This window comes from Malania oleifera, chromosome 4, assembly GCF_029873635.1.
Source record: "Malania oleifera isolate guangnan ecotype guangnan chromosome 4, ASM2987363v1, whole genome shotgun sequence".
Lineage (NCBI taxonomy): Eukaryota > Viridiplantae > Streptophyta > Magnoliopsida > Santalales > Ximeniaceae > Malania > Malania oleifera.
The window spans coordinates 57,149,688-57,175,997 of NC_080420.1; the positions used below are offsets into that span (position 1 = coordinate 57,149,688).

The following is a 26,310-nucleotide window of genomic DNA, read 5'->3' on the forward strand; positions in this document are numbered from 1 at the left end:
ATTCAATTTCTGATTCCAGGGAATTCTGATTCCGATTCCAACTGTGAACCAAACACTGCCTTTGCAGGAATAAAACCCGGGATCCAAAGACCAAGAATGGTTATCAGCATCCAAAAAGACTTGACAATTATTCAGCAAGACTAACACGGAGGATAACTCCTCCATCTCCCCATCATTCAATGAACTAAAGTGATACCCCAAGAAATTAAAGATCACCCAGTTCCATTGTATCTCCTTCCTTCATTCTTTCATCTTCTTCCCTCCCCTCTCCTCTCCTCTCCTCTCCTCTCCTCTCCTCCATTTCTCCTTAATTTTTTTCTATTTGGCTATAATACCATGAATCATGATGCTGTTCTGCATCACAACATAAAGTTACTAACACTGCTAGAAATATCAGTTGCATGTACATGGACTTAAAAATCAAAATAAAATTGTTGAGGGTGTCAAAGGGGAAAAGCAGGATTACTGATAAAATGTGAAAATGCTGGGAATGATATTCCAGAAATCTCATTCTCACCCACAAAAAATGGAGACTCTAAACCATACAAAAATTTCTGGAATATTCTGAAGGAACTGGTTGCAATTTTCTGAAAGGCAAAGGCATATGACAAAGCGCTTTACCCTATAAATGCTTGAATTTATAACTGTCATAGATTCCTTCTCTACTCCACCTCTTATCCATTCTACCCTTCCTTGTAACTTCATACTATATTTTCTGAGATTCCATACCCCAAAAATACTGCCTTTTGTGGACCACAATATATTTCTCCTTTGAAAAATCTAGGATAGCCTATCTTCAAGCCAATCTTTTGGACTATTTTATCTCAGAATTTTTCCTGTCCAATTAATAATTTTGGTGCATGAGAACCTCTTCAGGCCACCCCAGGACTTCCCAGGCAAAGGGGCCAAACATAAATGCTCCAACTTATGTTTTAAAATTGGTCACTCATTCGAGAAACTACTCTGAGGTAATTGATAGTCTCACGTTTACATTTTTGTAGCCATGCAATGCAAACCAGCCTATCATGAACAAAGTACCACCACTCCTAAGTAATGCAAAAACCATGTTGTAGGAATCCAACATCACACCACTGCTTCTATTTAACACACCAAAGTGATAGGGATCTTGGCAGACTATTACCCCTTAGTTAGGTAATTCAATGATACGCATCTCAATGTAATCAGCATCATAATGTTCTTAGGAAAAAATTAGCAAAAAATCTAATTTTGACACCAAAAACATGGAAAAGCTTCTGAACGGGAAGTCCAGGCAACAGGAATTAAATCATAAATTGTGAAGGTCAACAAACCACAGGCCAAGTTGCCTCTTCATCGCTCTTTTTTACGAATTGGTATTTTTCTAATTCTTTACTGACAAATAAAAAATAACAACCTACACTAAAGAATAACTCAAATCATGTGAGTTCACACAAACAATAAATAACTATAAATAAACGAATTAGACAAGGAGCCCATTGGACCATGACTCAATGCCAATGACAGTGTGGGATGCTTAACTTGAGCAAACCACAAGTATAACAATAAGAAAAATAAGCAACAAAATCCAATGCCTAAGCCTATATGGAAGGCTTACGTTGAGCAAACCATTATATATCAATCCAAAGTACTCTAAGAAGAGAAGGGCCAAAACATCAAACATGCATGCACAAAATCAAAAGAACATGCTTTGTCATGCAATCATAACAAGACCGAGTTTCATACAGAATCTCATTCAGTAGACTTAAATCTTAATCATGACTCTACCTTTGGCCGTCAAAAAAAAAATCATGCCTCTACCTTCTAACATAGATTAAAAAAATCCCAAACACTACCCAACAGCGCAACTCTCATCAAAGGAAAAGCTTTGTCCTCATAAAATGATGCAGTGTAGGTGAATCTGCCACCCACACTTCCAAGTTCTCAGGAAATTTTTGGACAGATCAGAATTGATAACCAAATGAAATGGGAAAATTCTATACAGATGCAATTAAGTGCAGATGCAAGGGTGGTTAAATTTTTAAAAAGACATTGTGATGACAGTTCTTATGTTGAGGATCCTTCGAATGCCTAGATTGTGGATAATCTTTTAAATAAGAAGAAATGGGGAGATGTTTCTGACAAGAAGGGTGAGCTTGATAGTAATTTTGATTAAGATGGAGGGTTACTCATAGATGAGGTCCGTGAACAACTTGAGCTTGAATCACACTCTTCTGATTCACCATGGGAGTTTTCGGACAAGTCTCCACCTCTGATGGATGCTTTAGAGGGAATTAATGCTTCAGAGTATGATAAAATATGCAAGGAAAAACACAAGATTGAGCAGAATGAGGCTGGTATTGTGCCTGTCCCTTGGGCTCACTTTCAACATTTGCTAGATAAAATGGGTTTGCAGTTAGCTGATCGGAAGAGGAAGGAAGTCTGCTCGGATGGTGGTAAAAGTAAGGCTAAAAAGGTGCAATGGAAATTGGCCGATTTGCAGTGCTCTATTAACTATGATGGAAAGGGGCTTGAAAAGAGTTTGTTGCTAATTGGACAATCTGCAGTGCTCAATACATTTTCCTTTTTATATTTAAAAAAAAAAAAAAAAACACCCTATGAAGAGGAGTGTAAAAACAACAGACATGCACAATCAAAAGAACATGCATTCATCATGCAACTGTATCAGCAATCATAGCAAGACAAAGAGGCACACCAATATTCTGTTCAACAGGAATTAAATCCCACTACATGTCGACAATAGCGTACATCTACCCAAAAGAAAAAGCATTCAATTAGAAAACGACCTAACCAGTTTAACAGCTTCTAGATCTATAGTTGTTTGCAATAGGATTCTGGCAGAGTTAGGTTATTGGTGTTTTTCAGTCTTGTCACATCAAAATGTCCCAAAAGAGGCATCCCAGAGTCCTATTTATGGGCAAATAAAGAGCCCTAGCGTTAGGGTCTTGTGTTAAAGGCGAAGGGGTCATCCATGATTCAACGATTTAAAATTGCCCAAAAATTCATACATGGTTTTCAACAGGGGCGTCATGAACATATGACACTGTTTGGGCTCGAATCAATGCAATTCAATAATAGAATTTTGAAATTCTGCCATTCTAAATGTGTGGGCTCTATGCTCAGAATGAAACAAGCTCAACAGTGTGTTGGCCCTGGCGCAAATGCACCCAATATCAGTCATGGGACACATGGTGGGATACTTGGTCAACCCCAGCCCGGATGTTTCATAAACTTATGGTCTCTGAATTTTATAAAGCTGTGGTTTGGAGGGCCAGTCAAAATATATTAAAGGAGACCAAGCATCTAAACTACTACCACATGTCTGCACATGTCCTCCCTCACCCTCCCTTAACCTTTCTTAGTTTGCTCCAGGGCCCACCACATGTCATCCATGACACATCCTCCATTGCTCCCCCAACTTGGCCATGTGCATTCGTGACATCCTCCAATAAGAGGATAACAACACAAATATCGTAGTACAACAAGTACCCTCACCTTGCTCCACATGGGGAATTGTTTTGGGAGCCCTAGGTCTAGAAGTGGAGAAGGATTGAATAGTATTTCTTATTATTTTAAAATAAGGTACAATCTTAATGTCTTATAGACTACAAGGATAATCTAAAAGGAAAGAATAATAAAGGAAAGAAAAACAAAAGGAAAGAATGACAATTGCAAACAAATCTCCTAAGAATATATCCTAGAATATCTCCTAAGAATATTTACATAATTAAAGAAATTTCTCCTAAAATCAAGGAGAGTTGACTGGATAAATTGGGAAACTTTCCAACACTCCCCCTCAAGCTGGTTTGAAGATGTCTTCCATAGCCAGCTTGCCGATCAAATTTTCAAATTGCTTCTTTGGTAGTCCTTTTGTAAGTATATCTGCTACTTGTTCAATAGTAGAGATATAGGGTAAACAAATCAGTCCACTGTCCAGCTTCTCCTTTATAAAATGCTTGTCAACCTCAACATGTTTTGTTCTATCGTGAAGCATTGGATTGTTAGCAATGGCTATGGCAGATTTGTTATCGCAATAAAGTCCCATAGGTAGTGGATTAGTGACTTTCAATTCTTCCAATAATTTTTTAATCCACAACACTACACATATTCCATGAGCAACTGCTCTAAATTCTGCCTCTGCACTACTCCTAGCTGCCACATTTTGTTTTTTGCTTCGCCGTGTCACCAAATTTCCACCAACAAAGGCACAATAACCAGAAGTTGATCTTCTATTGGTTATACTCCCAGCCCAATCTGCATCAGTGTATAACTCAACTTGTAGATGTCTATGGTCTTCAAACAATAGACCTTTTCCTGGAGTTCCCTTCAAATATCTCAGGTTTCTATAAACTGCATCAAAGTGGTCAGGCCCTGGTGAGTGCATGAATTGGCTTACTATACTGACAGCAAAGGCTATGTCAGGACGTGTATGTGATGGATAAAGTAGCCTTCCAACCAATCTTTGGTACTGGTCTCTATTGGTTACTTCTTCAGGCTTGGCAGGTTGTAGTTTAAGATTAGGCTCTATAGGTATCTCAGCTGCTTTACACCTTAGTAAACATGTTTCTCCAAGCAAGTCGAGCACATATTTTCTTTGTGAAACAAAAATACCTTTTCTTGACCTTGCAAATTCCTTACCGAGAAAATACATCAAGTCGCCCAAGTCTTTAATCTCAAATTCATTAGCAAGCATCTGTTTTAATTTCTAAAGTTCCTTGCTGTCATTACCTGTCAAAATAATATCGTCAACATAGACAATTACAATAGCAACCTTCCCTTCACTCGAGTGCTTATAGAACATGGTGTGATCAGCTTGACCTTGGCTGTAACCATGACCCTTTACAGCCTTCCCAAAGCGTTCAAACCAAGCTCTCAGAGATTGCTTGAGCCCATACAATGATTTTTTCAATTTACACACCTTCTCTCTCCCAAGATTACCTTCAAAACCTGGTGGTAATTCCATAAACACTTAATCCTCTGGATCTCCATTTAAAAAAGCATCCTTTACATCCAACTGGTTTAAGGGCCAGTAAGAATGTACAGCTAAGGAAAGTAACATTTGGATTGAGTTTATCTTGGCCCTGGAGAAAAAGTTTCTTGATAGTCAATTTTGTATGTCAATGTAAACCCTTTTGCAACGAGTCTCGCCTTATATCTCTCTATATTGCCATCAGCCTTGCATTTAACTTTAAACACCCACTTGCAACCTACAGTTTTCTTTTCCTTTGGTAAATCAACAATTTCCCAAGTACTGTTGTTTCATAGTGCATTCTTCCAATCTGGATGATCCATAGCTTCCTGAATGGTCCTTGGAACAAATAGGTGAGAAATATTGGATGTAAAGGCCTAATGATTATGAGAGAGACTATGGTATGATAAATATTTGGCAATGGGGTGTGTGGTACAGGTCTTAACTCCTTTGCTAATGGCTATAGGTACATCAAGGTCAGCAGATTGATCAACTGGAAGTGTAGTAGAAGGGATTACCTAGGATTTCCAAATGACCAGTTTTTGGAGGTGATGATTGATTCTATTCTAAAATTGTGGGATGATCCTTAGTATTAGAACGATATCTGCCCCTAGTATAAACATGAAGCTCAGAAGAGGGATTATTCAGTAGCAATTCTCCCCGTTTGTGATTCCCTTACGCTTTGTACAAGCGGATTGGGATTTCCATTTTTTTCACTATTTAAAATTTCAGTTCCTTGAATGTTTTGTAGAGGGATGTCAATGTCAGGAAATACATTAGGCATTGGTATAGAAGTTTGCCAAAACTGATCTTCACTACTCTCTTTCTCCCCCTGAGCACAAGTTTGATCAAAGTAAGACTGATTTTCAACAAAAACGACATCCATACTGATGTGAATTTTTTTTTTTTTTTTTTGGATTCAAACATTTGTACCCTCTCTTATTGGGAGCATATCCAAGAAAACACACATTTTTCAGCCCTAGGATCAAGTTTAGATCTAAGATGAGCTGGAATATGAACAAAAACAGTGCATCCAAATACTTTTAGCAGCAGATAAGAAATAATCCTATTATCAGGAAAGGATTTTTTTAGGCATGCCAAAGGAGTGATACACTGCAGCACACGGGTAGGCATTCTATTAAAAAGGTAACAAGCAGTTAGGATAGCATCCCCCCACAAATATTTTGGAATATGCATAGAAAACAGTATAGCCCGTGCAATGTCAAGTAAATGACGATTTTTTCTTTCAGTGATGCCATATTGTTGCGGGGTGTCACAACACGTGGATTGATGTTGAATCCCTCTTTCTTTCAAAAAATTTCCCAAAACTTGGTCAAAATATTCTGTATCATTATCTGTACAAAGTATGCTTATTTTTGTGTGAAATTGATTTTCGATCATACCATAAAAATTCTTGAATAATATTTCAACTTCAGCTTTCCCATTCATCAAATATACCCAACAAATCCAAGTATGATCATCTATAAAAGTCACAAACCATTTTCCGCTAGATACGGTAGCAACCTTAGAAGGACCCCAAACATCACTATGAATCAAATAAAAAGGTTTTGATGCACGGTAGCCTTTTGAATTATAAGGAACTTGATGACTTTTTGATAAGTGACAAACATCACAATGAAGAGAAGTACAATCCAAATTTTTTAATAGACTAGGCAACAAATATTTTAAATAAGAAAAACTAGGATGCCCTAATCTAAGATGTTAAAGCATTATGCACTGGGATTGAACTAGTACTACAACTCAAGCCCTAAGCTTGTCTATTGTTGAATAGGGGCATCCTCAAAATAATAAAGGCCATCGATCATCCTAGCACTGCCAATCATCGCCCTCGACTTCTGGTCCTAAAATTCAGACTGAGAATCAAAGAATATTATACGAAAGTTAGAATCACAGGATAATCTATTAACAGACACAAGATTACAAGTAAGTTTAGGAACATAAAGGACAGATTTTAATTCTGTTTTCCCAGAAATTCTAATTGAACCTGCTCCTGCATTGGATGAAAGACTCCCATCTGCAATCCTAACCTTTTCATTACCCGAACAAGGATAATAAGATTGAAACAGATATACTGGTCATATGGTCAAATGCACCTGAATCAAAAATCCATGGTGCAAAGGCTAAAGAACTAGAATAGGCACTCAGCATATTACCTGCTTGGGCCAAGGAACCTGTAGAAGTACCATATATCGAATTGGATTTCAGCAATTGAAGAAGTTGATCCATCTGCTCTGAACTTAGAACATTGGTCTGGGCTTCATTTGCTCTAAGAATCACTTGGTTGTTTCCAGGTCCAGCTTTGCTGCTCTTCCAATTTTCTAGTTTTCCATGTAGTTTCCAGTAGGTTTCTCAGGTATGGCGTGGCTTATTAGAATAGTCACACCATACTCAAAATTTTTTATTGGGATATGACCATTGTACAGAGGCATTAGCAGCAGCCAAAACAGTAGGATTAGCAGCAACCAAAGTCGAGTTCTCCACTGTTTCATCAGCCCCTTTTTTCTTTAGCATAACATTTTGATGACAATCTTCACGTCTCACTTTTGAAAATACCTCTCCAATTGGAGGCAGAGGTTGTCTACCAAGAATCCTCCCCCTGACCTCATCAAACTCATCATTGAGTCCAGCCAAGAATTTAAAAATTCTTGCATTTTCCACCATCTTCTTGTTGTAGTTGCAATCATCAGGGCTTTTCCATTCATAATCATTGAATATATCCAAGTCCTGCCACAGTCCCTTAAAGACATTAAAATACTTGGTCACACTGTCTTCCCCTTGTTGGGTCTTGCCAATTTTTTGCTGCAATTCATAAATCTGAGAATAATTTCCAAGGTCAGATTACATCTAACTAACATTATCACAGAGTTCTTTTGCAGAAGGATAGCACATGTAATTAGCACTGATATCTTCATCCATTGCATTCACAAGCAAAGGCATAATCATGGAACTTTCAGCATCCCATATAGCATATGATGGATCTGCTCTATCAGGGGCCTTGGTTTCACCAGTAAGGTACCGAATCTTACCTCTCCCGCAGATATACATTCGAACTAACTGAGACCATCTCAAGAAGTTGGCTCCATTGAAACGGATATTTGTGATTTGACTGAATGGGGCTTGGCATGGGCTCCTTTGGTTTCAGTTTTGGTGTAGACCACAGGTTCAGGTATGCCCATGCTGCAAGTTTCGGAAATTTTAGACATAATGGAGGGTGAACAGGGTTAAAACAATAAGGCCTAGGTTTTAGAGGCTATGACTGCTGCAAGGAAAAGAAAACCAGGCTCTAATACAATCAAGAAGGGAAGAAGGATTGAAATAGTATTTCTTATTATTTTAAAATAAGGTACAATCTAAATGTCTTATAGACTAAAAGGACAATCTAAAAGGAAAGAATAACAAAAGGAAATAATGACAATTGCGAACAAATCTCCTAGAATATCTCCTAAGAATATATCCTAGAGTATCTCCTAAGAATATTTACATAATTACATAAATTTTTCCTATAATCAAGGAGAGTTGACTGCATAAATTTGGAAACTTTCCAACACTGAGAACCAACTACAACGCTCTAAAAGTTATAATCCATTCTCTCTCTCTCTCTCTCTAGAATTCCTCCAACCTCAAGTTTCCCACAATATCTAGATTCCCTTCAACTACCACCTGATGCTTGGGCCTCCTATGGATTGCTCATTCCCCCATCTATGCCCTCCCTACTTCATTTCTTTAGCAACGCCACCTCTACCTCAAATCTAAGACGCACACTCCCCCCCCCCCCTTCTTTTCCTAATGAGGCTAGGCATAACCTCAAGGCATTAAGGTGCAAAGCCTCCTCGAATTTAATTTTTATTTTGAAATATATATAAAATAAATTACATAACTAGAAATATGATTAAAATATAATTTCTTATAGGATCTTTAACACTAAAAATAGCTTAATGTTAATCCAAATTCAAATAACTTAAGTAGTCCTTGCCCATAGACAGCAACTTCACAAGCGCATAGCCACATGCTCATCTAACACACTAACGCTAGTTCATTGCCTTCCCAGCTAGTGTCCTTAAAACCAAAAAATTAGTGGGCAAAGATCAAACAATCTGTACCACTTTCCATGTCTCTCTCTTTTACAAATTTCTCTGAGCCATAAACTCCAAAAAATCAAAAAGGGGTCATCCCGCAGTCCTTATGGCTCACCAAAGGGAGAGATGGTCCTGACATAGGAGAAAGGTAAGGCGACCGAAGTGGGTAGCAGTGTCAAAGATATAGAGAAGATCAAAAAGAGTGAATCGTGCTATGAGGATTGGAAGGTTCTTCGAAGGGCCAAAAAGGGACTTTTCCTACCTTCTTTTACCTTCTTTTACTTCAGATTTCTGATAACAAACACACATGCATAAATACATATACACGAGTGCACATACCACCTTCCTAAAAGGTATACCCCACCCCAAAAAGATCTGTATAAGAATTGCCTTTTATATCTGGGTATACACCTAATACAAAAAGATAGATGCCATGAGGAGTTTCGCATTTAAAATTACCCCTCGATGCATTTTCCATTCACCTTGCCCTAGGCACACCTCAATTATGCCTTTTAAACATTGGAAGCTAGAAATACTAAAGGAAGGATAATACAAAAATCATAGATCAACCCAAGGAGGGCGGGCCTTGGATCAACGATGAGGTTGCTCCTTTGTGATCGGTTGGTCATAGGTTAGAGTCCAAGGAACAGCCTCTCTATATAAAAGTAGGCATAAGGCTGCGTATACTGTGACAACCCTCCCCCTACCCTCACAAAGCAGGGAGCCTTGTGGCCCGGGCATGCCATAGATCAACACAAAGAAACCAAAACCAGCCATTTAATGACAAAGATTCAAAGAGAAAATGATGAAAGTGGGTAAAAACAAAGAAGCCTGTACTTAAGAACTATTTTCAACCTTTGTCTATCATAAGCTTTGCAAAATATATAAAATATGCCCTGCATTGGTTTGGCCAAGTAATGTATTTTGAGGGTCAATTAGGATATGGTCGCATAATTTTTGCAGAAAGGGTAACAAAGCTATGTGTAATGGCCCTAGACCCAACTCCGGTGAGTATTGTCCACTTTGGCCCATTGGCCTCATGAATTTATCCTATAAAGGCACCTTGCATAATTGGAGTCCAAGCCATCCTTATAAGCCCAAGATCTTACTAAGTACACATCCGATGTGGGACCGTGACAGGCGCTCCCGTCCGATCTCTAACGCCCACATCAGAGTGGCTTACACCTTTGTGTAGGATCCACACACATGCTACTATGATAGTATCCCTAGGGTAGCTCTGATGTAACGGCCCTGGATCCAACTCTAGTGAGGTATTGTCCGTTTTGGCCCACTGGACTCATGGTTTTGTCCTATAAAAGGCGCCTCACATAGTTGGAGTCCAAACCATCCTTATAAGCCCTAGATCTCCCTAGTACACATCCGATGTGGGACCCTGACACTATGCCATTGATAACAAAGAATAAAATGCACACTAAAAACAAGAAAACCTCCCATACCTTCCTCCAAAAAATAATAAGAAGAAAAATAAATAAAAGAAAACAACAATAAATCATGCACGACATCCTACTTCAAATAATCATAGGAGCAAAATAATGAAAATTTCAAAATTTTAAGTTCATGTTTTTGATAGCAAACATCAAAACCAATAAAAGTGGATTCCTACAACTTTCACGAATAAACTTCCCCCCTGAAATATTGTTAAGAAGCTTAGCCAAAATGAATAAGTGGATTAATACAAATTTTGATAATATAAGCCAAGCTAGTCATGATTGAATGGAGTTGAGAAGGGTAAAAGAACATAAGCAAGAAAAATAAAGCACATTATTTTACATACAACTTTAAGAAATTCCCTCTCGCGATTATATTTTGAATCTCGCACTGTTGTTGCATATGTTGACCTGTAAGAAGAAAATTATTACAAGAAAATACGAATCCCTTGTTCAAAACCATCCATCCTAATAATCAGGAGGATACATGACATTTTAAAAAGAATAGAGTTCATTTTTTTTTAATATTTGAGTACAAAATTTACTAGATAAAACAAAAAGTAACTAGTATTCTGATGTTTGAATAAATAATAACTGCAACACCAGCATAAAAAGTAAATCACGTATACAATTGTTAGCTTGTTACTATTATATCTAAATTTTTTTTAGATGATAAAAAAAAGATAACATAAGAAAGAAAGGAAATCCAATCAAGAGCGGACAAGAAATCCTTAAAAAAAGAAAATGAAAATGAAAACTGGAAAAAAAAAAAAAACAAACAAACAAAAAACAAAAAAGACCTACCAGAACAAAATAAAAAATAAGTAAAATTATAAATGAAAAAACAAAAGATATTCAAAACCAATCAAGAGGTTGAGTGTTCATGTCCCCACTGCAGCAACTCCCCCAAGGTTCTCTCCGTTCGCTGCTCAGAAGCAAGACAAGCAAGGGATGGTGAAGACAAGCGGTAATATATGCTCCTTTGCTTGAGTAATTAAACAAGAGAGCAGTTGACTGTTTATTTGAATCTTCTGAGCAATACCCATTGAAGCCCAAATCCTTCGTTTTCTTTGTGGTCCTTGGTGGGTCTTGATTTGGGCTCCACCAGCATTAATCCTGGGGCATTAGTTTTCAGCCTCTCACCCCCTCAGACCTCTTCCACCTGCACCACTTAGCCAGCTCATCTCCTTTCTCTTCTTTTAAACATTATGAAGGTCAAGTGTGTCACTAAGATATCAGCATGGTTTTAAATTTCCACAAAATTGTCGAAATTTCCATCGAAATTTTTGGTTTCCATCACACCCTTGAAATTGAAATGGCAATCAATTTCCGTTGTACATAATTTCCTTCAAAATCTCAACAAATCAACCAAAATTTATCGAAATCTCAAGATTTTGGCAAAATTTGTTGAAATTTTAACTGTAGAATGAAATTTCCTTAAAATTCAAATTAGATATTTAGGAGTGAAGTGAAATTTCTCCCTTAATTTATTTTGTTCTTTTTTATCAAAACAAAAAGATTATCACAACAGCTTTTGAAATTTCATGACGAAATAAACTTACAACATTTTATTTGACCATTCATGACTAAATTATCATTATTGGTATAATAAATAATATTTAAATTCATATAAACTTACAACAACATTTTATTTAGCCATTCATGTCTAAATTATCTTTATTAGTATAGTAAATAAAATTTAAATGATATATGAATTTCATTTGTATTAACTGAATATGTTTAACATATATTATCTTACAAATATGTTTGATACGCATATCATATTACAACTTTTCCACCTCATACACAACATAGATGTATTTAACTTATAATATATTAGTCCTAAAACTTACATTATTATGTCAATTTACCATTTCTAAAGTTTCATTAAATAATTCTGTGCATTACTACTGATTTTCGCTGTCTTTTAGAATCAAAATCGAAATCGAAATCGAAATTTCCATCAAAATTTCCGAACTTTTGGAGCTTCAAAATTTAAGTCGAAATCAAAATTTAAGACCTTGGATACGGATCATCTTTGGGGCCCTTCCCACTGCAGGAACCCCAATCACAGACTGCTAAAGCTCAGGAGGAAGAAGATAACCTGGATCTGGAGTCTACTAAGTCACAGGAAGAAGATGATTGCTCAGTGTTAATTCCAGCACCTAACACATGCATCAAAGTTATGCAGGACGGTCCCTCCTCCCCAAAATTTTTGAGGTACTCAAAAGGCTTGGAACTAGTAGTGCTTGTTTCAAGGAGCAACTTTCTGATTGGGTTCTCCAGAAAATGAAATTGGTTGGTAAACCATCGGAATGTCTATTTTTTGACTTCAAAGATAGGCCTTATGTCCGCTTGAAGAAATTGAAAAAAAAAAAAAATGAAGAGAGAAAAGGAAATTTACCATCAAAAAACAAGAAGATGAATACTGATGGAGAACTCAAACATAAGAAGTTTTCAGTGAATTATGAAAAGGTTGGTGGATCTTGACATGGCAGAGGATAGCAGCATCCAGGGTCTTTTGGTGAACATATCTTGAGAAAGATGATATCACGGAATGTGAGGAGACTCAATGACATATCAAAAAGGGCTTTAATCAAGTCTTTTCTTAAGAAGTGGACAGGAGATGTTCGCTTGCTTGCAATGAACTAAAATAGAACTGTGGATTATAGGCCTGAGCATTATTCAGTGAATACTGAATTCGCTGATTTACTGACCACGTCACTTTTTAAAATTCGGTTGGTTTGGTTTAAATCTTAAGAAAGTCTATGTTTTAGGATTTTGGTTTGGTTGAAGCAAATACTTATTCAGTCACCCAAATTAACTAATATGTATTTTTATATATACGCATATATATATATATATATATATGTGTGTGTGTGTGTGTGTGTGTGTGTGCGTGTGTGTGTTATAAAATTTTTAACCTTGGCCAATTCAAGTTAACCAAGGTTACCAAAGGTAACCAGGGGTCCAGGCTACCCCCATTGACATTTCAATTCAGCCAGAATGGCACTGCCCCCTCAAGATTTTTCGCCTCCAAATCCTAATCCTAACCCTAAGCCAACTAATCAACAAAGACAAACGACCATGTGCTTCCTCCGCTAACACAAGTCTCCTCTGACCTCCACTAACGCAAGTCCCCTCTAGCCTCTTCAGCTGCACAGCAGCTGCTGGACTGCCTCCAGTGTCCACATTCCCATCTGATCCTCCTTCTCCCTCGGAAGCCAAGTCCCTTCAATGGCTCCAAAGCCTCATTCCCAAATCAGATTCTCCATGACACTCACCAACTGCCAGCCGCCAGTCACTGACTCACCAACACACACCATCGCCCCTCCAATCTCAAAATTTCAAGGTAATCTTGGTTTTCTATTGTGGTGTACTAGTCTATAGGTGTTGAGTGCTCACATGGTTATGCGGCTGCTGGCTGGGCTTGGATTCCAGTTATATGGCTACTTGCTCATAATCAAATTACTCAAATGAGTTCTTTATTTAGGTCTGGTTGCAGATTGCCTTGATGGAAAGTTTATCACGATGCCACGAGCTTTATTAGTTTTTTATCCTCTCCCAAATGAAGTTCTATTCCAACAAAATATATATTTTTTGAAATACAAATATCATTAAGCATATTACACTTGCCTCTACTGCCAAGGTGTTTGGATGCGTGGAAAAGAAACAGAGGGCATGCATTTCCTGGCTGCCTCCTTTCTTTTCACTCGTCAAATAAAACGTTCAAGTTGAACATCATTTCCAACTAGTTGGTTGGCGCCAACTGGCCACTGCATTGCTGTTTGGTGATAAAAATTTTATATATATATATATTAAAATTTTTCATTAATGTAAATCAAGGTACTGTGAAGGATAGGATTGAAAATCCTAGTCATTGCCTTTTGAATGAGTGATTGTGCAATCTTCAGCCCGAAGGGTAAAACAGTCCATTGGAACTGTTCATTTGGAATACAAAAGGTTGTTTTGAATCTGTCATCCGGATGAATTCCAAGTTGCCAAAAAACTCCTTTTAGATCGAATTTGGAGAATATTATTGCTTCAGCAAGATGGATGAATTGTGTCCTGGCTTTTGGAATAAGGAATTTATCATCCCTAATGAACACATTTAATGGCTTGTAATCAATAACCAATCTTTTCTTTCCTCTGATCTTTTTTCAACATAAAATGCTTGGCATGCCCAAGAGAAACTGGTTGGTTCAATTAAACCTTGCTTTAACAAAGAATGACATTCTTCCCTGGCAAGCTTAAGGTCTGACGAAGACATTCCCGGATGGGAGGCTTTGGTTGGGCTGACATCTTCATTTAGCTTGAAAGGGATGTGAATGAAAAAGTCTAGGTTTTTCCAGAGGGGATAATCATGGATAAACTGGTCATGACTTTCAGCACATAATTTCAACAATTTTTTTCTAAATGGGTAGAAAATCAAAGGAGGAATGGGAAAGAGAATAGATTTTGCTTATCGGGGTAAAGGCTTTGAATTCTCTTTTGCACCGAATTCCTGTGGGAAGAATTCTCAGGGATTTTGAAAGACAGTAAACATCCCATCCTAATAAAACATCCTTTTGAGGAAGTGGACTTCCAATGACATGAGTCCAAATGATGCAATTAGGGAGAGGTTTAATCCCGATTTTCTTCTTCGAAATCAAGTTTGTGGTAAAAATTTGATCATTTGCAGCTCTGAAAAATTGAGTATGGGAAGACCAGTAGTCTAAGGCAGGGAGAAGCTGAATTTGAACATGGGGACTTATCTAAGATTGATCAGGAGTAGGCAAAGCCTAAACCTAGAAAATTTCTTCTGAATAAGATTCCTCAGAATCAGATGCTTCTGAATCAGTGAGAACAAGAACAGTCTCTTCAGTCATGTCTTCTTGTCTAATAAAATTGATTCAATATCAGCCTCAAGACCTTCTAATTGCAATTGTTGAGCCAGCTTTGCAGATTTTGGTCTATTTTCAGGACATTGTTTAGCATAACGACCTTTCTTTTTGCAAATGAAACATCGAGGAGATTTGTCGTGTCCTTGTCGATCCTTCTTCTTGAAGAATCTGAATTTCCTTTTTCTTCTGGAATTTTTCCTGAGATGCTTGTCAGAACCATAATCCTTGAAGTGTTTCTTTTTTCTAGGACTATAGATGCAATCCTTTTCTTTGCATTTGATCTGCAAATAAGGCTTCTTGCATTGCTTTGTAAACTTGTGATTTTGCTTCATCATTTTTTAGAACAACTGGTGAGTGTCACATAGTTTTTCAAGAGCAAAGAGGGCCAACTAATGAATCTCTCATATAGAGATATCTTTGAGTGGTCGTGAGAGAGATACAATCTTTCTCTGTAAATTTGGTTAAATGTCTTCTAGTAAAGAATTAATATAAACTTGCGTGAGATTATCATCACTAAATCCACCAAGAAGATAATATCGCATGGACATTCTTTGATAGTGGAAATCAAGATCTTTTCTTTTCAAGGAGCAGCACCTCTTTTCAAAATACTCTTGTCTAACCTCGTTAGCATGAGTATCTGGGTCTCCAATAAATTCTCGATAAAGAGTTCCCAAAGCATAAGAGGGAGTCTGGGATCTAACGAATTGAATCTGTTTATATTCGCCAAGACTTTGAAACCAGTCTCTTAACGTTCCAGTGAATCTGGATGTGAATTCAATGAGAACTGTTTCTAAAGTACTCCCAGGCTTAGAAAGTTGGAGATCAATCCATGCATCAAATTCACCAATTCGGTCTCTCCATTTAATCGGAGGCAATCCATCAAAAGAGAACCAAGAACCATTGGTAGAATGTTGAGTGGTTGAAGTAGCCTCAGTAGGTTCTTCCACAATGGGGACTGTGGTATCCAATTCTTCATGAAACTCTTGTGTTTTGGATGATCCGGGATCAATAGGACATGCCATCAACATATTGGTGAGATTAGTAATTTCTTGATTTGAGGAGGACAATGTTTCAATGGAAACATTACTGTTACCATCATCATCAGTAGGTATCTCAAAGATGAAGTCAGTAAGGAGAGAAGTCTGATCAGATGGTAAAAATGGGCTTTTAAGCTTTTGATCAATAGGCTCAAAGGGCAAGGGTTTTGCCGAGATTGGAGATTTTGGAGGAAAGAGTTTTGGTTGGATAAGAGAGTGTCTCTTAAAGATCTCGGCTGTGGATTTAAAATGTTTGGAATAATATGATAGGTAAGATGGAGTTGGTGGTGACTGAGGAATCAAAGAGTAAGGAGGAGAACAAGGAAAAGCTTTAGGAATATAGGTAGCTGGTGGACTTGGAGGATGATCTCTTTCTATTTGAGATAATTGGTCCTTAAGCCTTCTGATTTCTGCTTCTTTTTCATCAAACATTGATCCATAATATCCTGCAGAAATATATTGCCCGAGCTCAGTATCAAGATAATCATTTCTCTTCTTGAGATCAGAATACATAGCTTTGATTCTGGAATCAAGGTGGCCAAATCGTTGGTCCATCTAAGTACCATGATATATAAGCTTATCAACCTTGTGGTCAATGGCGGATAAAGTTTTATTCTAGGACCTGGCGTTCTAAGTTTTCCAATTCAGGACATGTTCGGCCTGTGAGGGAAGCTTTCTGGAGCCATCTGGTTGGACTTCAGAGGGTTGGATAAAAGGTCTGGAATGAAAGTTGGAGTCGGTATATGATCTTGGTTCCAAGGGAGGAAAATGTTTGTCATATGGGGAGGCCATGAAATAGGGAATTGGTTGTGAATGGGTCTGGCCAAAACTATGGTTTAGAATGAGATCTTCAGGAGGATCTAGAGGAATTAAACCTCCTTCTTTGAGGACTTCAAGTGTTCGATCATAAATCCATAGAGGCTTAGGTTTAGTGGATGGTTTCTGAATGCCTATCCATGGGTTGTTTGGATCATCAGGTCTTTTGTGAGAAGGGAACAGCTTGCAAGATGGTTTGGTTTCCTTCTGGAATGATTTATGAGAATCACAATCTGGATCACACATAGAAGGATCAACATCCCAGATAAAGTGTCCTTCAATTTTGTCAGTGTAGATGGGAGATCCGTCCGCTGCAACGCTGTTGATGGGAATATCATCTTCAAAAGTGACAAGCTTTATCATTAGAGATTGGAAGACTGAAGGAGTACTGGATGAAGCCGCATCTTTTGGTTTGAACACCGTTTTACAGTTCCATCTGGAAGCCTTTGAAACTTAGGATCTGAAAGATGGATGGGCGTCGATTGCTGATGAAGTTGTTCATAACTAGTAATCCACTCCAGAGGAATAAGTTGCTTCAATTCTTCTCTGGGAATCTGTCATGGAATTTGAAGAATAGTGGGAACTTCATCTTCTCTTTCAGCAGTGATCAGGATTGTGTCTTCAGATTGTCCTGGAAGGGGCAGACCAATTGCATGATCTTGAAGTCTGTAGATCAGTTGATGATGAAGAGTGGCCATATAGGCTGAGGAATCTGCGGAGCACCAGTAATTTGAAATTGAACTTATATGCAATTCTTCAAATTTTTATCCCATAAAGGAATATTGAAGTTTGGAAAGAAGGTAAGACAGGCACTTCCAGCTTGAAGTGTAGCGAGAGAAGTCCCGATAGCAGCATGCTCATACTGGGTGTATGTGGTGTTGAGAAGAGTAATCCTGGCTGTAACAAGCAGTCATTTTCTGCCATGCAAGGTGAGGAGAAGACGAACAGCTCCAAAGTGAATGTGAGAATAACCTTCTCTGATCCATTGATTAATCATATCTTGGTCAAGCTCAAGATCAACATACTGTTTTTTGGAGGATGCTAGGATGAGACATTAATCAAGGGCTGTAGTCTGGACATATTCTTTCACATAAGGTCTATTGTGAGAGGCAAGAATAGTTCGAACTTGATTGGCTAAAGACCTTTTCCTTCTGAAAATATTATAAGAATTTACAAGAGGAAGAGAGGTTTCCTGAATCAAAGCAGAATCAGGAATATAGGAATATTCAACTAGGTTGGTAATCGTTGAAGAAGTGGTTCTTTTAAAGGAAGGAGGGAGAGAAATTGAAGAAGAAAGTCTGGTTGGGGTGATTTCTAAAATTTGAGGGTGAGAATCCATGGGTGGAGTTTTTCCTTAAACTATTAGTACCTCGTTCTTCTAAGATCACTTCTATAACCTTAACTCGCCTGGACTCTAGGAAAAAACATGGCTCTGATACCACACGAGAGTCGGGAGCCCCTTGACCTTCCTAAAGAAAGCAACCAATCTAAGACCACATCTCCAACACTAGCCTTCCCATGGCCTTTCAAACGGAGAACTCGGGTCTTTCAACCAATGCTTTACCAAAGGAGATCAATGGAGACCGTACAACCTTTCTGATGTGCAAGATCCTCTTTAGAGGCAAGCACAGAGCATACTTGGTGCCATGTCATGAACATCAGAGATACCCATTATAGTTTCGTTAAACCTGAGGTTAGCCTTGCCCCATAAATGACTCGGCAGTTTACGGATATCCACTGTAAAGTCATCCCTCTTAATACCATGAAAAGAGAGAACTTAGAGGGTCATGGATAAAAACACACAAAGGATTTTATTTCTCTAACTCCAATCTGTTCTGTCTTACAAAACGGGAAGACAGTCCCTTATATAGAGGTCTGAGACCCCAAAACTTACACGCTAAGCAAGCATCTTACAGACAACTGAGAGGGACATAAAGCAACAACTTTTGACTTATCGACACAAAAGACAACTGGAAATGGTGACAGCACATGGGCGGCTGTATTTGTGCAGGAGTGACCCACCACCTTTCAATCAAGCTGAAACTTTTGACTTTATCGACTAACAACCATACTTACTACACACGCAAACAAAAGCGGCCCACCATTGTGGACTTAAGTGGCAAGCATCTTCCTAATAATACATAAAGTAGGAAACATGTGGGGTTACATGCGATGTGATGGTGAGAGGTTGAGGTTGATGTAATCCTCATCTGTGATATCTCCATAGATCGGATGGTGGTACGTCGGTTGATCATCTCCGTGATGCATGCAGATCATCATCACCTTCTTGAACATTTTCACCAGCTGGCATCACAGTTCGGGATAATGCTGTCAGAAAAGAAAAGCATGATTGGACAAGACAAGATTGATTTCTTGGGAATGAAAATATCTCATGGGACCATCTGTCTAGGTCTCCATCTTGCTAAACAATTATTACAATTCCCTGATGATAATCTCTCTATCAAAGAAATCCAGCAATTTCTTGGCATTATTAATTATGGCAAAGACTTTATCAGGCATGCAAGTCGGTACACCAGTGCCTTGTCACAGGTTTTGAAAAAGAAACAACCTCCTTGGGGCTCTGACCAAACACAAGCTGTCAGACACCTCAAGAAAGCTGCAAAAGATCCACCGCCTTTGACTATTCCATCTACAGGAAATCTTATCCTGCAATCAGACGCTAGTGACCATTATTGGGGTGCTCTACTACTTAAAGATAAGGACAACAAGAAATCCTATTGTGGACACGCTAGCAGAGAATTCAAAGATTCCTAGAAACATTATTACACTATCTTTAAAGAGATTATTGTAGTAAAAAATGGGATCCAAAAATTTGACTTTTATGTCAGATCAAAGCATTTTACGGTTGAAATGGATAATTCGTCTTTCCCCAAAATGCTTGAATTCCGGAACTAGATTCTTCCTAATCCACAGATCCTCAGACTAAAAGATTGGTTTTCCAGATATGACTTCTCTGTGAAGCATATAAAAGGTGACCACAATGTTCTTGCTTATATACTTTCTCGCCCTCGAAAAACTACTCTTCTAATCTCAAGATACCAGACCATCCCTTTGATCCTCATGGCCTCTTCCTCCTCCTCCTTCTCTTCCATAGATATCCTTCATCTAAGTGCCTCCACTCAGATGACTTTCCCGCCTGAATTCCCTTCAGAAACAATGAACAAAGCTCAGATGATATCTTTTGCCCTGACCCACATTCGATCTTATGCTGATAAGATTGGACACCACCTCATCTTCCCATCTTATCCTTTCCTCAATCCTTACATCATCAAACCATCATCCTTTGATACTAATGATATATGGTATATTTCTGTTTTGCAGGTCCATGCCGTATTTATACCTCTACAAGATGTCTACGCACACCTCCATGATCCAGCCAATCATGATTCCCTACTTTGGAATTTCCTACAATGGTTCGACCCTCTTCTCACCTGGAGAAAGAAGCTAACCACTCTCATGGGAAACCACAATGTTTGGAAGCTCGACCCACAGCTTGCATTTACCATCCACAGTATCTTCATCCTGCATAGACCGTATTTCTACTACTCCAATAGGAATCTCCTTTGGTCCCAAAACCAGTCTTATGAATGGGATACCCTTTACGACTTCCTCAATTCGTGGCCAAGATACAAGCTCCCATTGCTCAAGTATCTCTGTGAGATGAATGACTTTAAATTCTGCTCAGAGATCCTTCATGCCATTCCAGACATCATCCCAGCTCCTAAGCCACCGTCTTACAAAGATACTATGCAAGATGCCCAGGATCCAATGGACACCGATGATTATCCTTTTGATCCTCCGGCGTACCACCATCCGATCTATGGAGATATCACGGATGAGGATTACATCAACCTCAACCTCTCACCATCACATCGCACGTAACCCCACATGTTTCCTACTTTATGTATTATTAGGAAGATGCTTGCCACCTAAGTCCACAATGGTGGGCCACTTTTGTTTGCGTGTGTAGTAAGTATGGTTGTCGGTCGATAAAGTCAAAAGTTTCAGCTTGATTGAAAGGTGGTGGGTCACTCCCGCACAAATACAGCCGCCCATGTGTTGTCACCTTTTCTAGTTGTCTTTTGTGTCAATAAGTCAAAAGTTGTTGCTTTATGTCCCTCTCAGTTGTCTGTAAGATGCTTGCTTAGCGTGTAAGTTTTGGGGTCTCAGACCTCCATATAAGGGACTGTCTTCTCATTTGTAAGACATAACGGATTGGAGTAAGAGAAATAAAATCCTTTGTGTGTTTTTATCCATAGCCCTCTAAGTTCTCGCTTTCCCTAAATACTATTTGTCCAAAGGGCTTCTAAGCCTCCCTTCTATGAGCTTGTAATAGTTTTTCATGGTATTAAGAGGGATGACTTTACAATGGATACCCGTAACCTGTCGAGTCATTTATGGCGCAAGGCTAACCTCAGCTTTAACGAAACTGTAATGGGTACCTCTGATGTTCATGACATGGCACCAAGTATGCTCTATGCTTACCTCTAAAAAGGATCCTGCACATCAAAAAGGTTGTACGGTCCCCATTGATCTCCTTTGGTAAAGCATTGGTTGAAAGACCCAAGTTCTCCGTTTGAAAGGCTAGTGTTGGAGATGTGATCTTAGATTGGTTGCTTTCCTTAGAAAGGTCAAGGGGCTCCCGACTCTCGTGTGGATAAAGAGTTCCCAAAGCATAGGAGGGAGTCTGGGATCTAATGAATTGAATCTGTCTATATTCACCAAGACTTTGAAACCAGTCTCTTAACGTTCCAGTGAATCTGGATGTGAATTCAATGAGAACTGTTTCTAAAGTATTCCCAGACCATCTAAGACTTATTTAAGAAATCTACACCCCCTTACTTAATTTGGGATAAATTTGGGGTCTTGTTTGTCTGTCATAGAAAAGTTAATGGGAGAGATCAATGGAGAAGGTCATCTTGTCACACTCTATAGTGAGAAAGTTAGGATAGATTTTAGTGAGTTTACAAAGAAATAATACTCATGAAAAGGAGCTTTACGTCTTACTACTGCCAGTTAACTCATTCTGCTTGTGAAATAATTGGCAAAAATTTCAGAAAACTATTCCATTGTGGTGTTATAATTTATAGTGTAGTGACAAAGTTGACATGTTATTTTTTAACACATTTGTTAATTTTATATCCCTGTTGCATTGTAGCTTTTACTAGTTTACATGGGACTTAATTCATGCAACATTCTTAACAAAGTGGAATACTGATAGAGAATGTGAATTTATCTTTGCAATAAAATCCTCTTCTCTAGTGGAAAAAAGTCAGGCAATAGATAATTGAGGTTGGGAATTTGAACTAGTATGCTAGCTTATAGACTGATAATGTGTTTGTAATATTGGCATTTTACCTGATGGATACCTGTTCATCAATGAAAATATCACGGCCTCATCATGCATGGTTATGGACATTAAATGACCTTCGAGACTCCATTTTTTCAGAGGGCTTAGAGTCTATATTTCTGGCTTCCCTCTGTTTTTAATTTCTCTGTTTTAGTTAATTGTTAGCTTGTTGCAAAAAAATTAAATAAATAAATAAATTGGTTTATATTTACAATGCTTTATATCTACTCCAATATTATGGGTTGTTTACAATGGTATGAAATTTCATATGGTTATTAAAATCTAACATTATTATAGGTTGCTTAAAAAACATTAAAGCATAATATGGTGGCTATATTGTATATGTTTGCTAGGACTGAGCAATTTCTTACTTCTATTGCAATTTAACTTTTTTCATATGTCAAAGAAAGGCAAAGCATCTAATCCTAATGTCATGCCAATCAGAAGTGCAAACACAACTTATTTGCCTCCTTGACCCAAACTTCAAATGCAATCACAATAGGTGATTGGTGATCTTAATCATCCCATTGACTCTAATAAAACAAATATAAAGAGACTTAAGACAAGATTGGAAGCGTGGAACCATTCCAGTAAATTTGTGACTTGAAATTAAGGGTAGGTGTCATTATTGTCATATGGTACGGGCACACTCTGACATCATATCACTACATGCACTCGGAACCAACATTTTGAAGAAATAAAACAGTCACAATTGAATTATCAACCGGCCTTAAAAATTGAAAAACACTCATAGGGAACTCTCACTAATTGGAAGCTTGACCAAGAAGCTATTCGAAAGGCATTACCCTACATGATTATTGCTAATGAATTGCCTTTTAGATTTATAGAGAGCATGGGATTCAAACACCTAATGAAGGTTGCGTTCCTTAGATTTCAAATTCCATCAAGATAGGCATTTTCTAGGGATTGTTATGACCTTTACATGAATGAAAGGTTAAAGTTGAATTTTTTTTTTGAAAACCTCATCTCAAAGGGTTTGTTTCCCACTAATACGGTAATACCTAGCCTTCCTTGCAAAAGGTGAAATACATGTATCTAAACCACCCACTTAACAAATGATGATTGGGAAATGCACAAGAAAAAAAAAGCTCATTTTTTGTCCAATTTCTAGTCACAAAGGTGAGGATATAGGTTTGCCAATTGAGAAGTGTTTGCTTGATGACAATTCTATAGTGTACTGTATACATTCGACAATGCAAGTTCAAATGATGGTGCAATTAGCTACATAAAAGAAAACTTTAAAATTGGGGGAAGGGCATTTGAGGGGGTAAATTTCTTCACCTGAGATGCATTGCACATGTAATTAACCTAGTTGTGCAAGATGGTTTGAAAGAAATGGGGGATATAGTAACTCATGTCAGGGATGCAGATAGGTATGTTAGGCACTTGCCAGCCAACTAGCAAAAAGATCAAAATTGTGCAAATATAGAAAAGGTACAATGCAAAATGATATTGCACCTAGATGTTAGTACTCAAAGAATTCTACTTATATCAATATGATGCTAGATACAACTCAAAAGTTTGAACGAGCCATTGAGAGGTTTGGGGATGAAGATCCTTTCTTAAGAATTGAATTTGATGCTGGAAATAGCTCACTGAGAAGATATGATTTGGAACGAGTTAGGAAGTTTGTAATGTTTTTGGAACATTTTTATGAGCTAACTTTACTAGTCTCAGGCTTTTTATATGTTAAAAATTAGTGGAGTTGATTGTCTTTCAAAAGAGTGAGAGAGAAGTGATAAGCTGGAATTGAGTTTAATGGCTACAAAAATGATGGAAAAATATAAAAAGTATTAGGGAAATACTAAGAAAATGAATATGATAATTTGTGTCACATTCGTTCTTGACCCTTGACATAAGTTAGATTTTGTACAATATGTATGTCCAACAATGTACGAAGGTGATAAAAGGACAATATATGAGGCAAAAGGTGAGGGATGCTACATTTGATTTGTACACAAAGTATAAGACATTGTTGCAACCTCAAGGTGGGGAATCAAGCAATTGAAGTGAAAGATCAAGCTCCATTCAAGCGGAAGTACAACAAAGAGAAAAAGCACATATAAAGGCCTTGTACCAAAAGTTTAAGTCTTAAATTTGAAATGAAAATAACAAAATAGAGTTGGATAAGTATTTGGGTGAGGATAACAAAAAGGATGTAGAGGAATTTGATATTTTGGGGTGCTAAAAGTTAAATAGGCCAAGGTTTCCTATCCTCTCTATTAAGGCTTGACATACATTCTTGGCCCACAACCTAACAGCTTAAGCTTTTAGGTGAAGTGGTATTCTAACATGGTATCAGAGCCAAGTTGCTAAGAGGTCCTAGGTTCTAGTCTTGTTGCCCGCGTTTATTGTTTGTTTATTAAGAATTATCTCATTCCCCATAATGGCTGTTGTTTATCGTTTTCTTATCTCTCCGCATGCCGTCAAGCTGTACATGTCAGGGAGCGTTACAGCTTAATATGCACTATTGGCCAACAACCTAACAGCTTAAGCTTTTAGGTAAAGTGGTACTCTACACTCAAATATGGTTCCTGATATCTTAGTTCTGCCCATCTCCACAATTGCTTTGGAGTCCACTTTTAGTACTAGAGAATTTGTTCTAGATGCATTGAGGAGTTCCTTAACACCTAAAATTGTATAAGCTCTTACATGTGCATGATATTAGATTCGAGGTTCATCTAGTCAAATTAAGGTTGAAGAAGATTTAGAGGATCTTAAAAAACTAGAAAAAGTTAAGATTCTAATTTTTAAATCACATTTATGAAAATGTGATAAAATGAAATTTGTTAATTGTATAATTGTCAGTTATTAACTTATTACAAGCGTTTCTTTTATCAATTTTTAGAATTGTCAAAGGTTGCAGCAAATTCCACAGCTGTTGATGTACAATCCTTGAGAATTATAAAACCAACTAACCAAGGTAAAAGGAATTGAGATTATGTATAGATAAGAATCCAAATATGTTGATTACATTACATTCTATCATTCTTGATTAGTTGATTTGGGTTGTGGTTGAAATTTGAATAACTCTTTTTATTCTTTTCAAACATTTACAATATAGGAGACTCAGGAGTGGAAGATTATGTAGCATGCATGGCGCATAGAGACATGGATGATGGAGCCATGAAGTGGAACAATGCATGAGCAATATAAATACTTCAATTTTTTTTTTCCAGTTTTGTTTTAATGTTTGAACAAACACTTCAATTTTCATGTGTTGAGTACTGGTGTATAATCTAAAAGCCTAAAAAACTAACACACTTTTATATTAATGGTCTGTAATTTGGTGTTGTATTAAATAGGGCTGAATGGCTGAGCCTGAGTAGCATACTGGCACTGTGCCACTTTAATTTTAATAGTTTTAAGTACATTTTAGCATTGGTTTGCAAAATATGACTAGAGCTTCAAAAGTTAATTTAAGCTAGACTTTTAGCACTGATTTGGCACCAAAATTCAATTTACGCAGAATTTTCAGCACTTATTTGCTGAATATATAAATGAAGCACAATTGATACTGGCCAGCCCTTAGTTATTGAATATTGTAATACAGAAATACAATTTAAGCAGGAATTTCAGCACTAAGGATTAAGCGTTATGTTATGTAGTGATTAAATTCCAGCAATCTCAGTTAATTTTGGTTAACCAACCTAACCAAAGTAGCATTTGAT

General features: G+C 37.6%; 1 protein-coding gene across 4 annotated transcripts in view; it reads right to left on the reverse strand.

Moving 5' to 3' along the window:
• The window catches only part of LOC131152834 (cleavage and polyadenylation specificity factor subunit 3-II), a 115,213-nt gene that overhangs the window by 39,751 nt on the left and 49,152 nt on the right, over positions 1 to 26,310 (reverse strand). For all 4 annotated transcript variants that reach the window (XM_058104722.1, XM_058104723.1, XM_058104724.1 and 1 more), the window contains one exon: positions 10,859 to 10,922. In XM_058104722.1, coding sequence (XP_057960705.1) covers positions 10,859 to 10,922 — 64 coding nt within the window. The remainder of the gene's footprint in view (positions 1 to 10,858; positions 10,923 to 26,310) is intronic.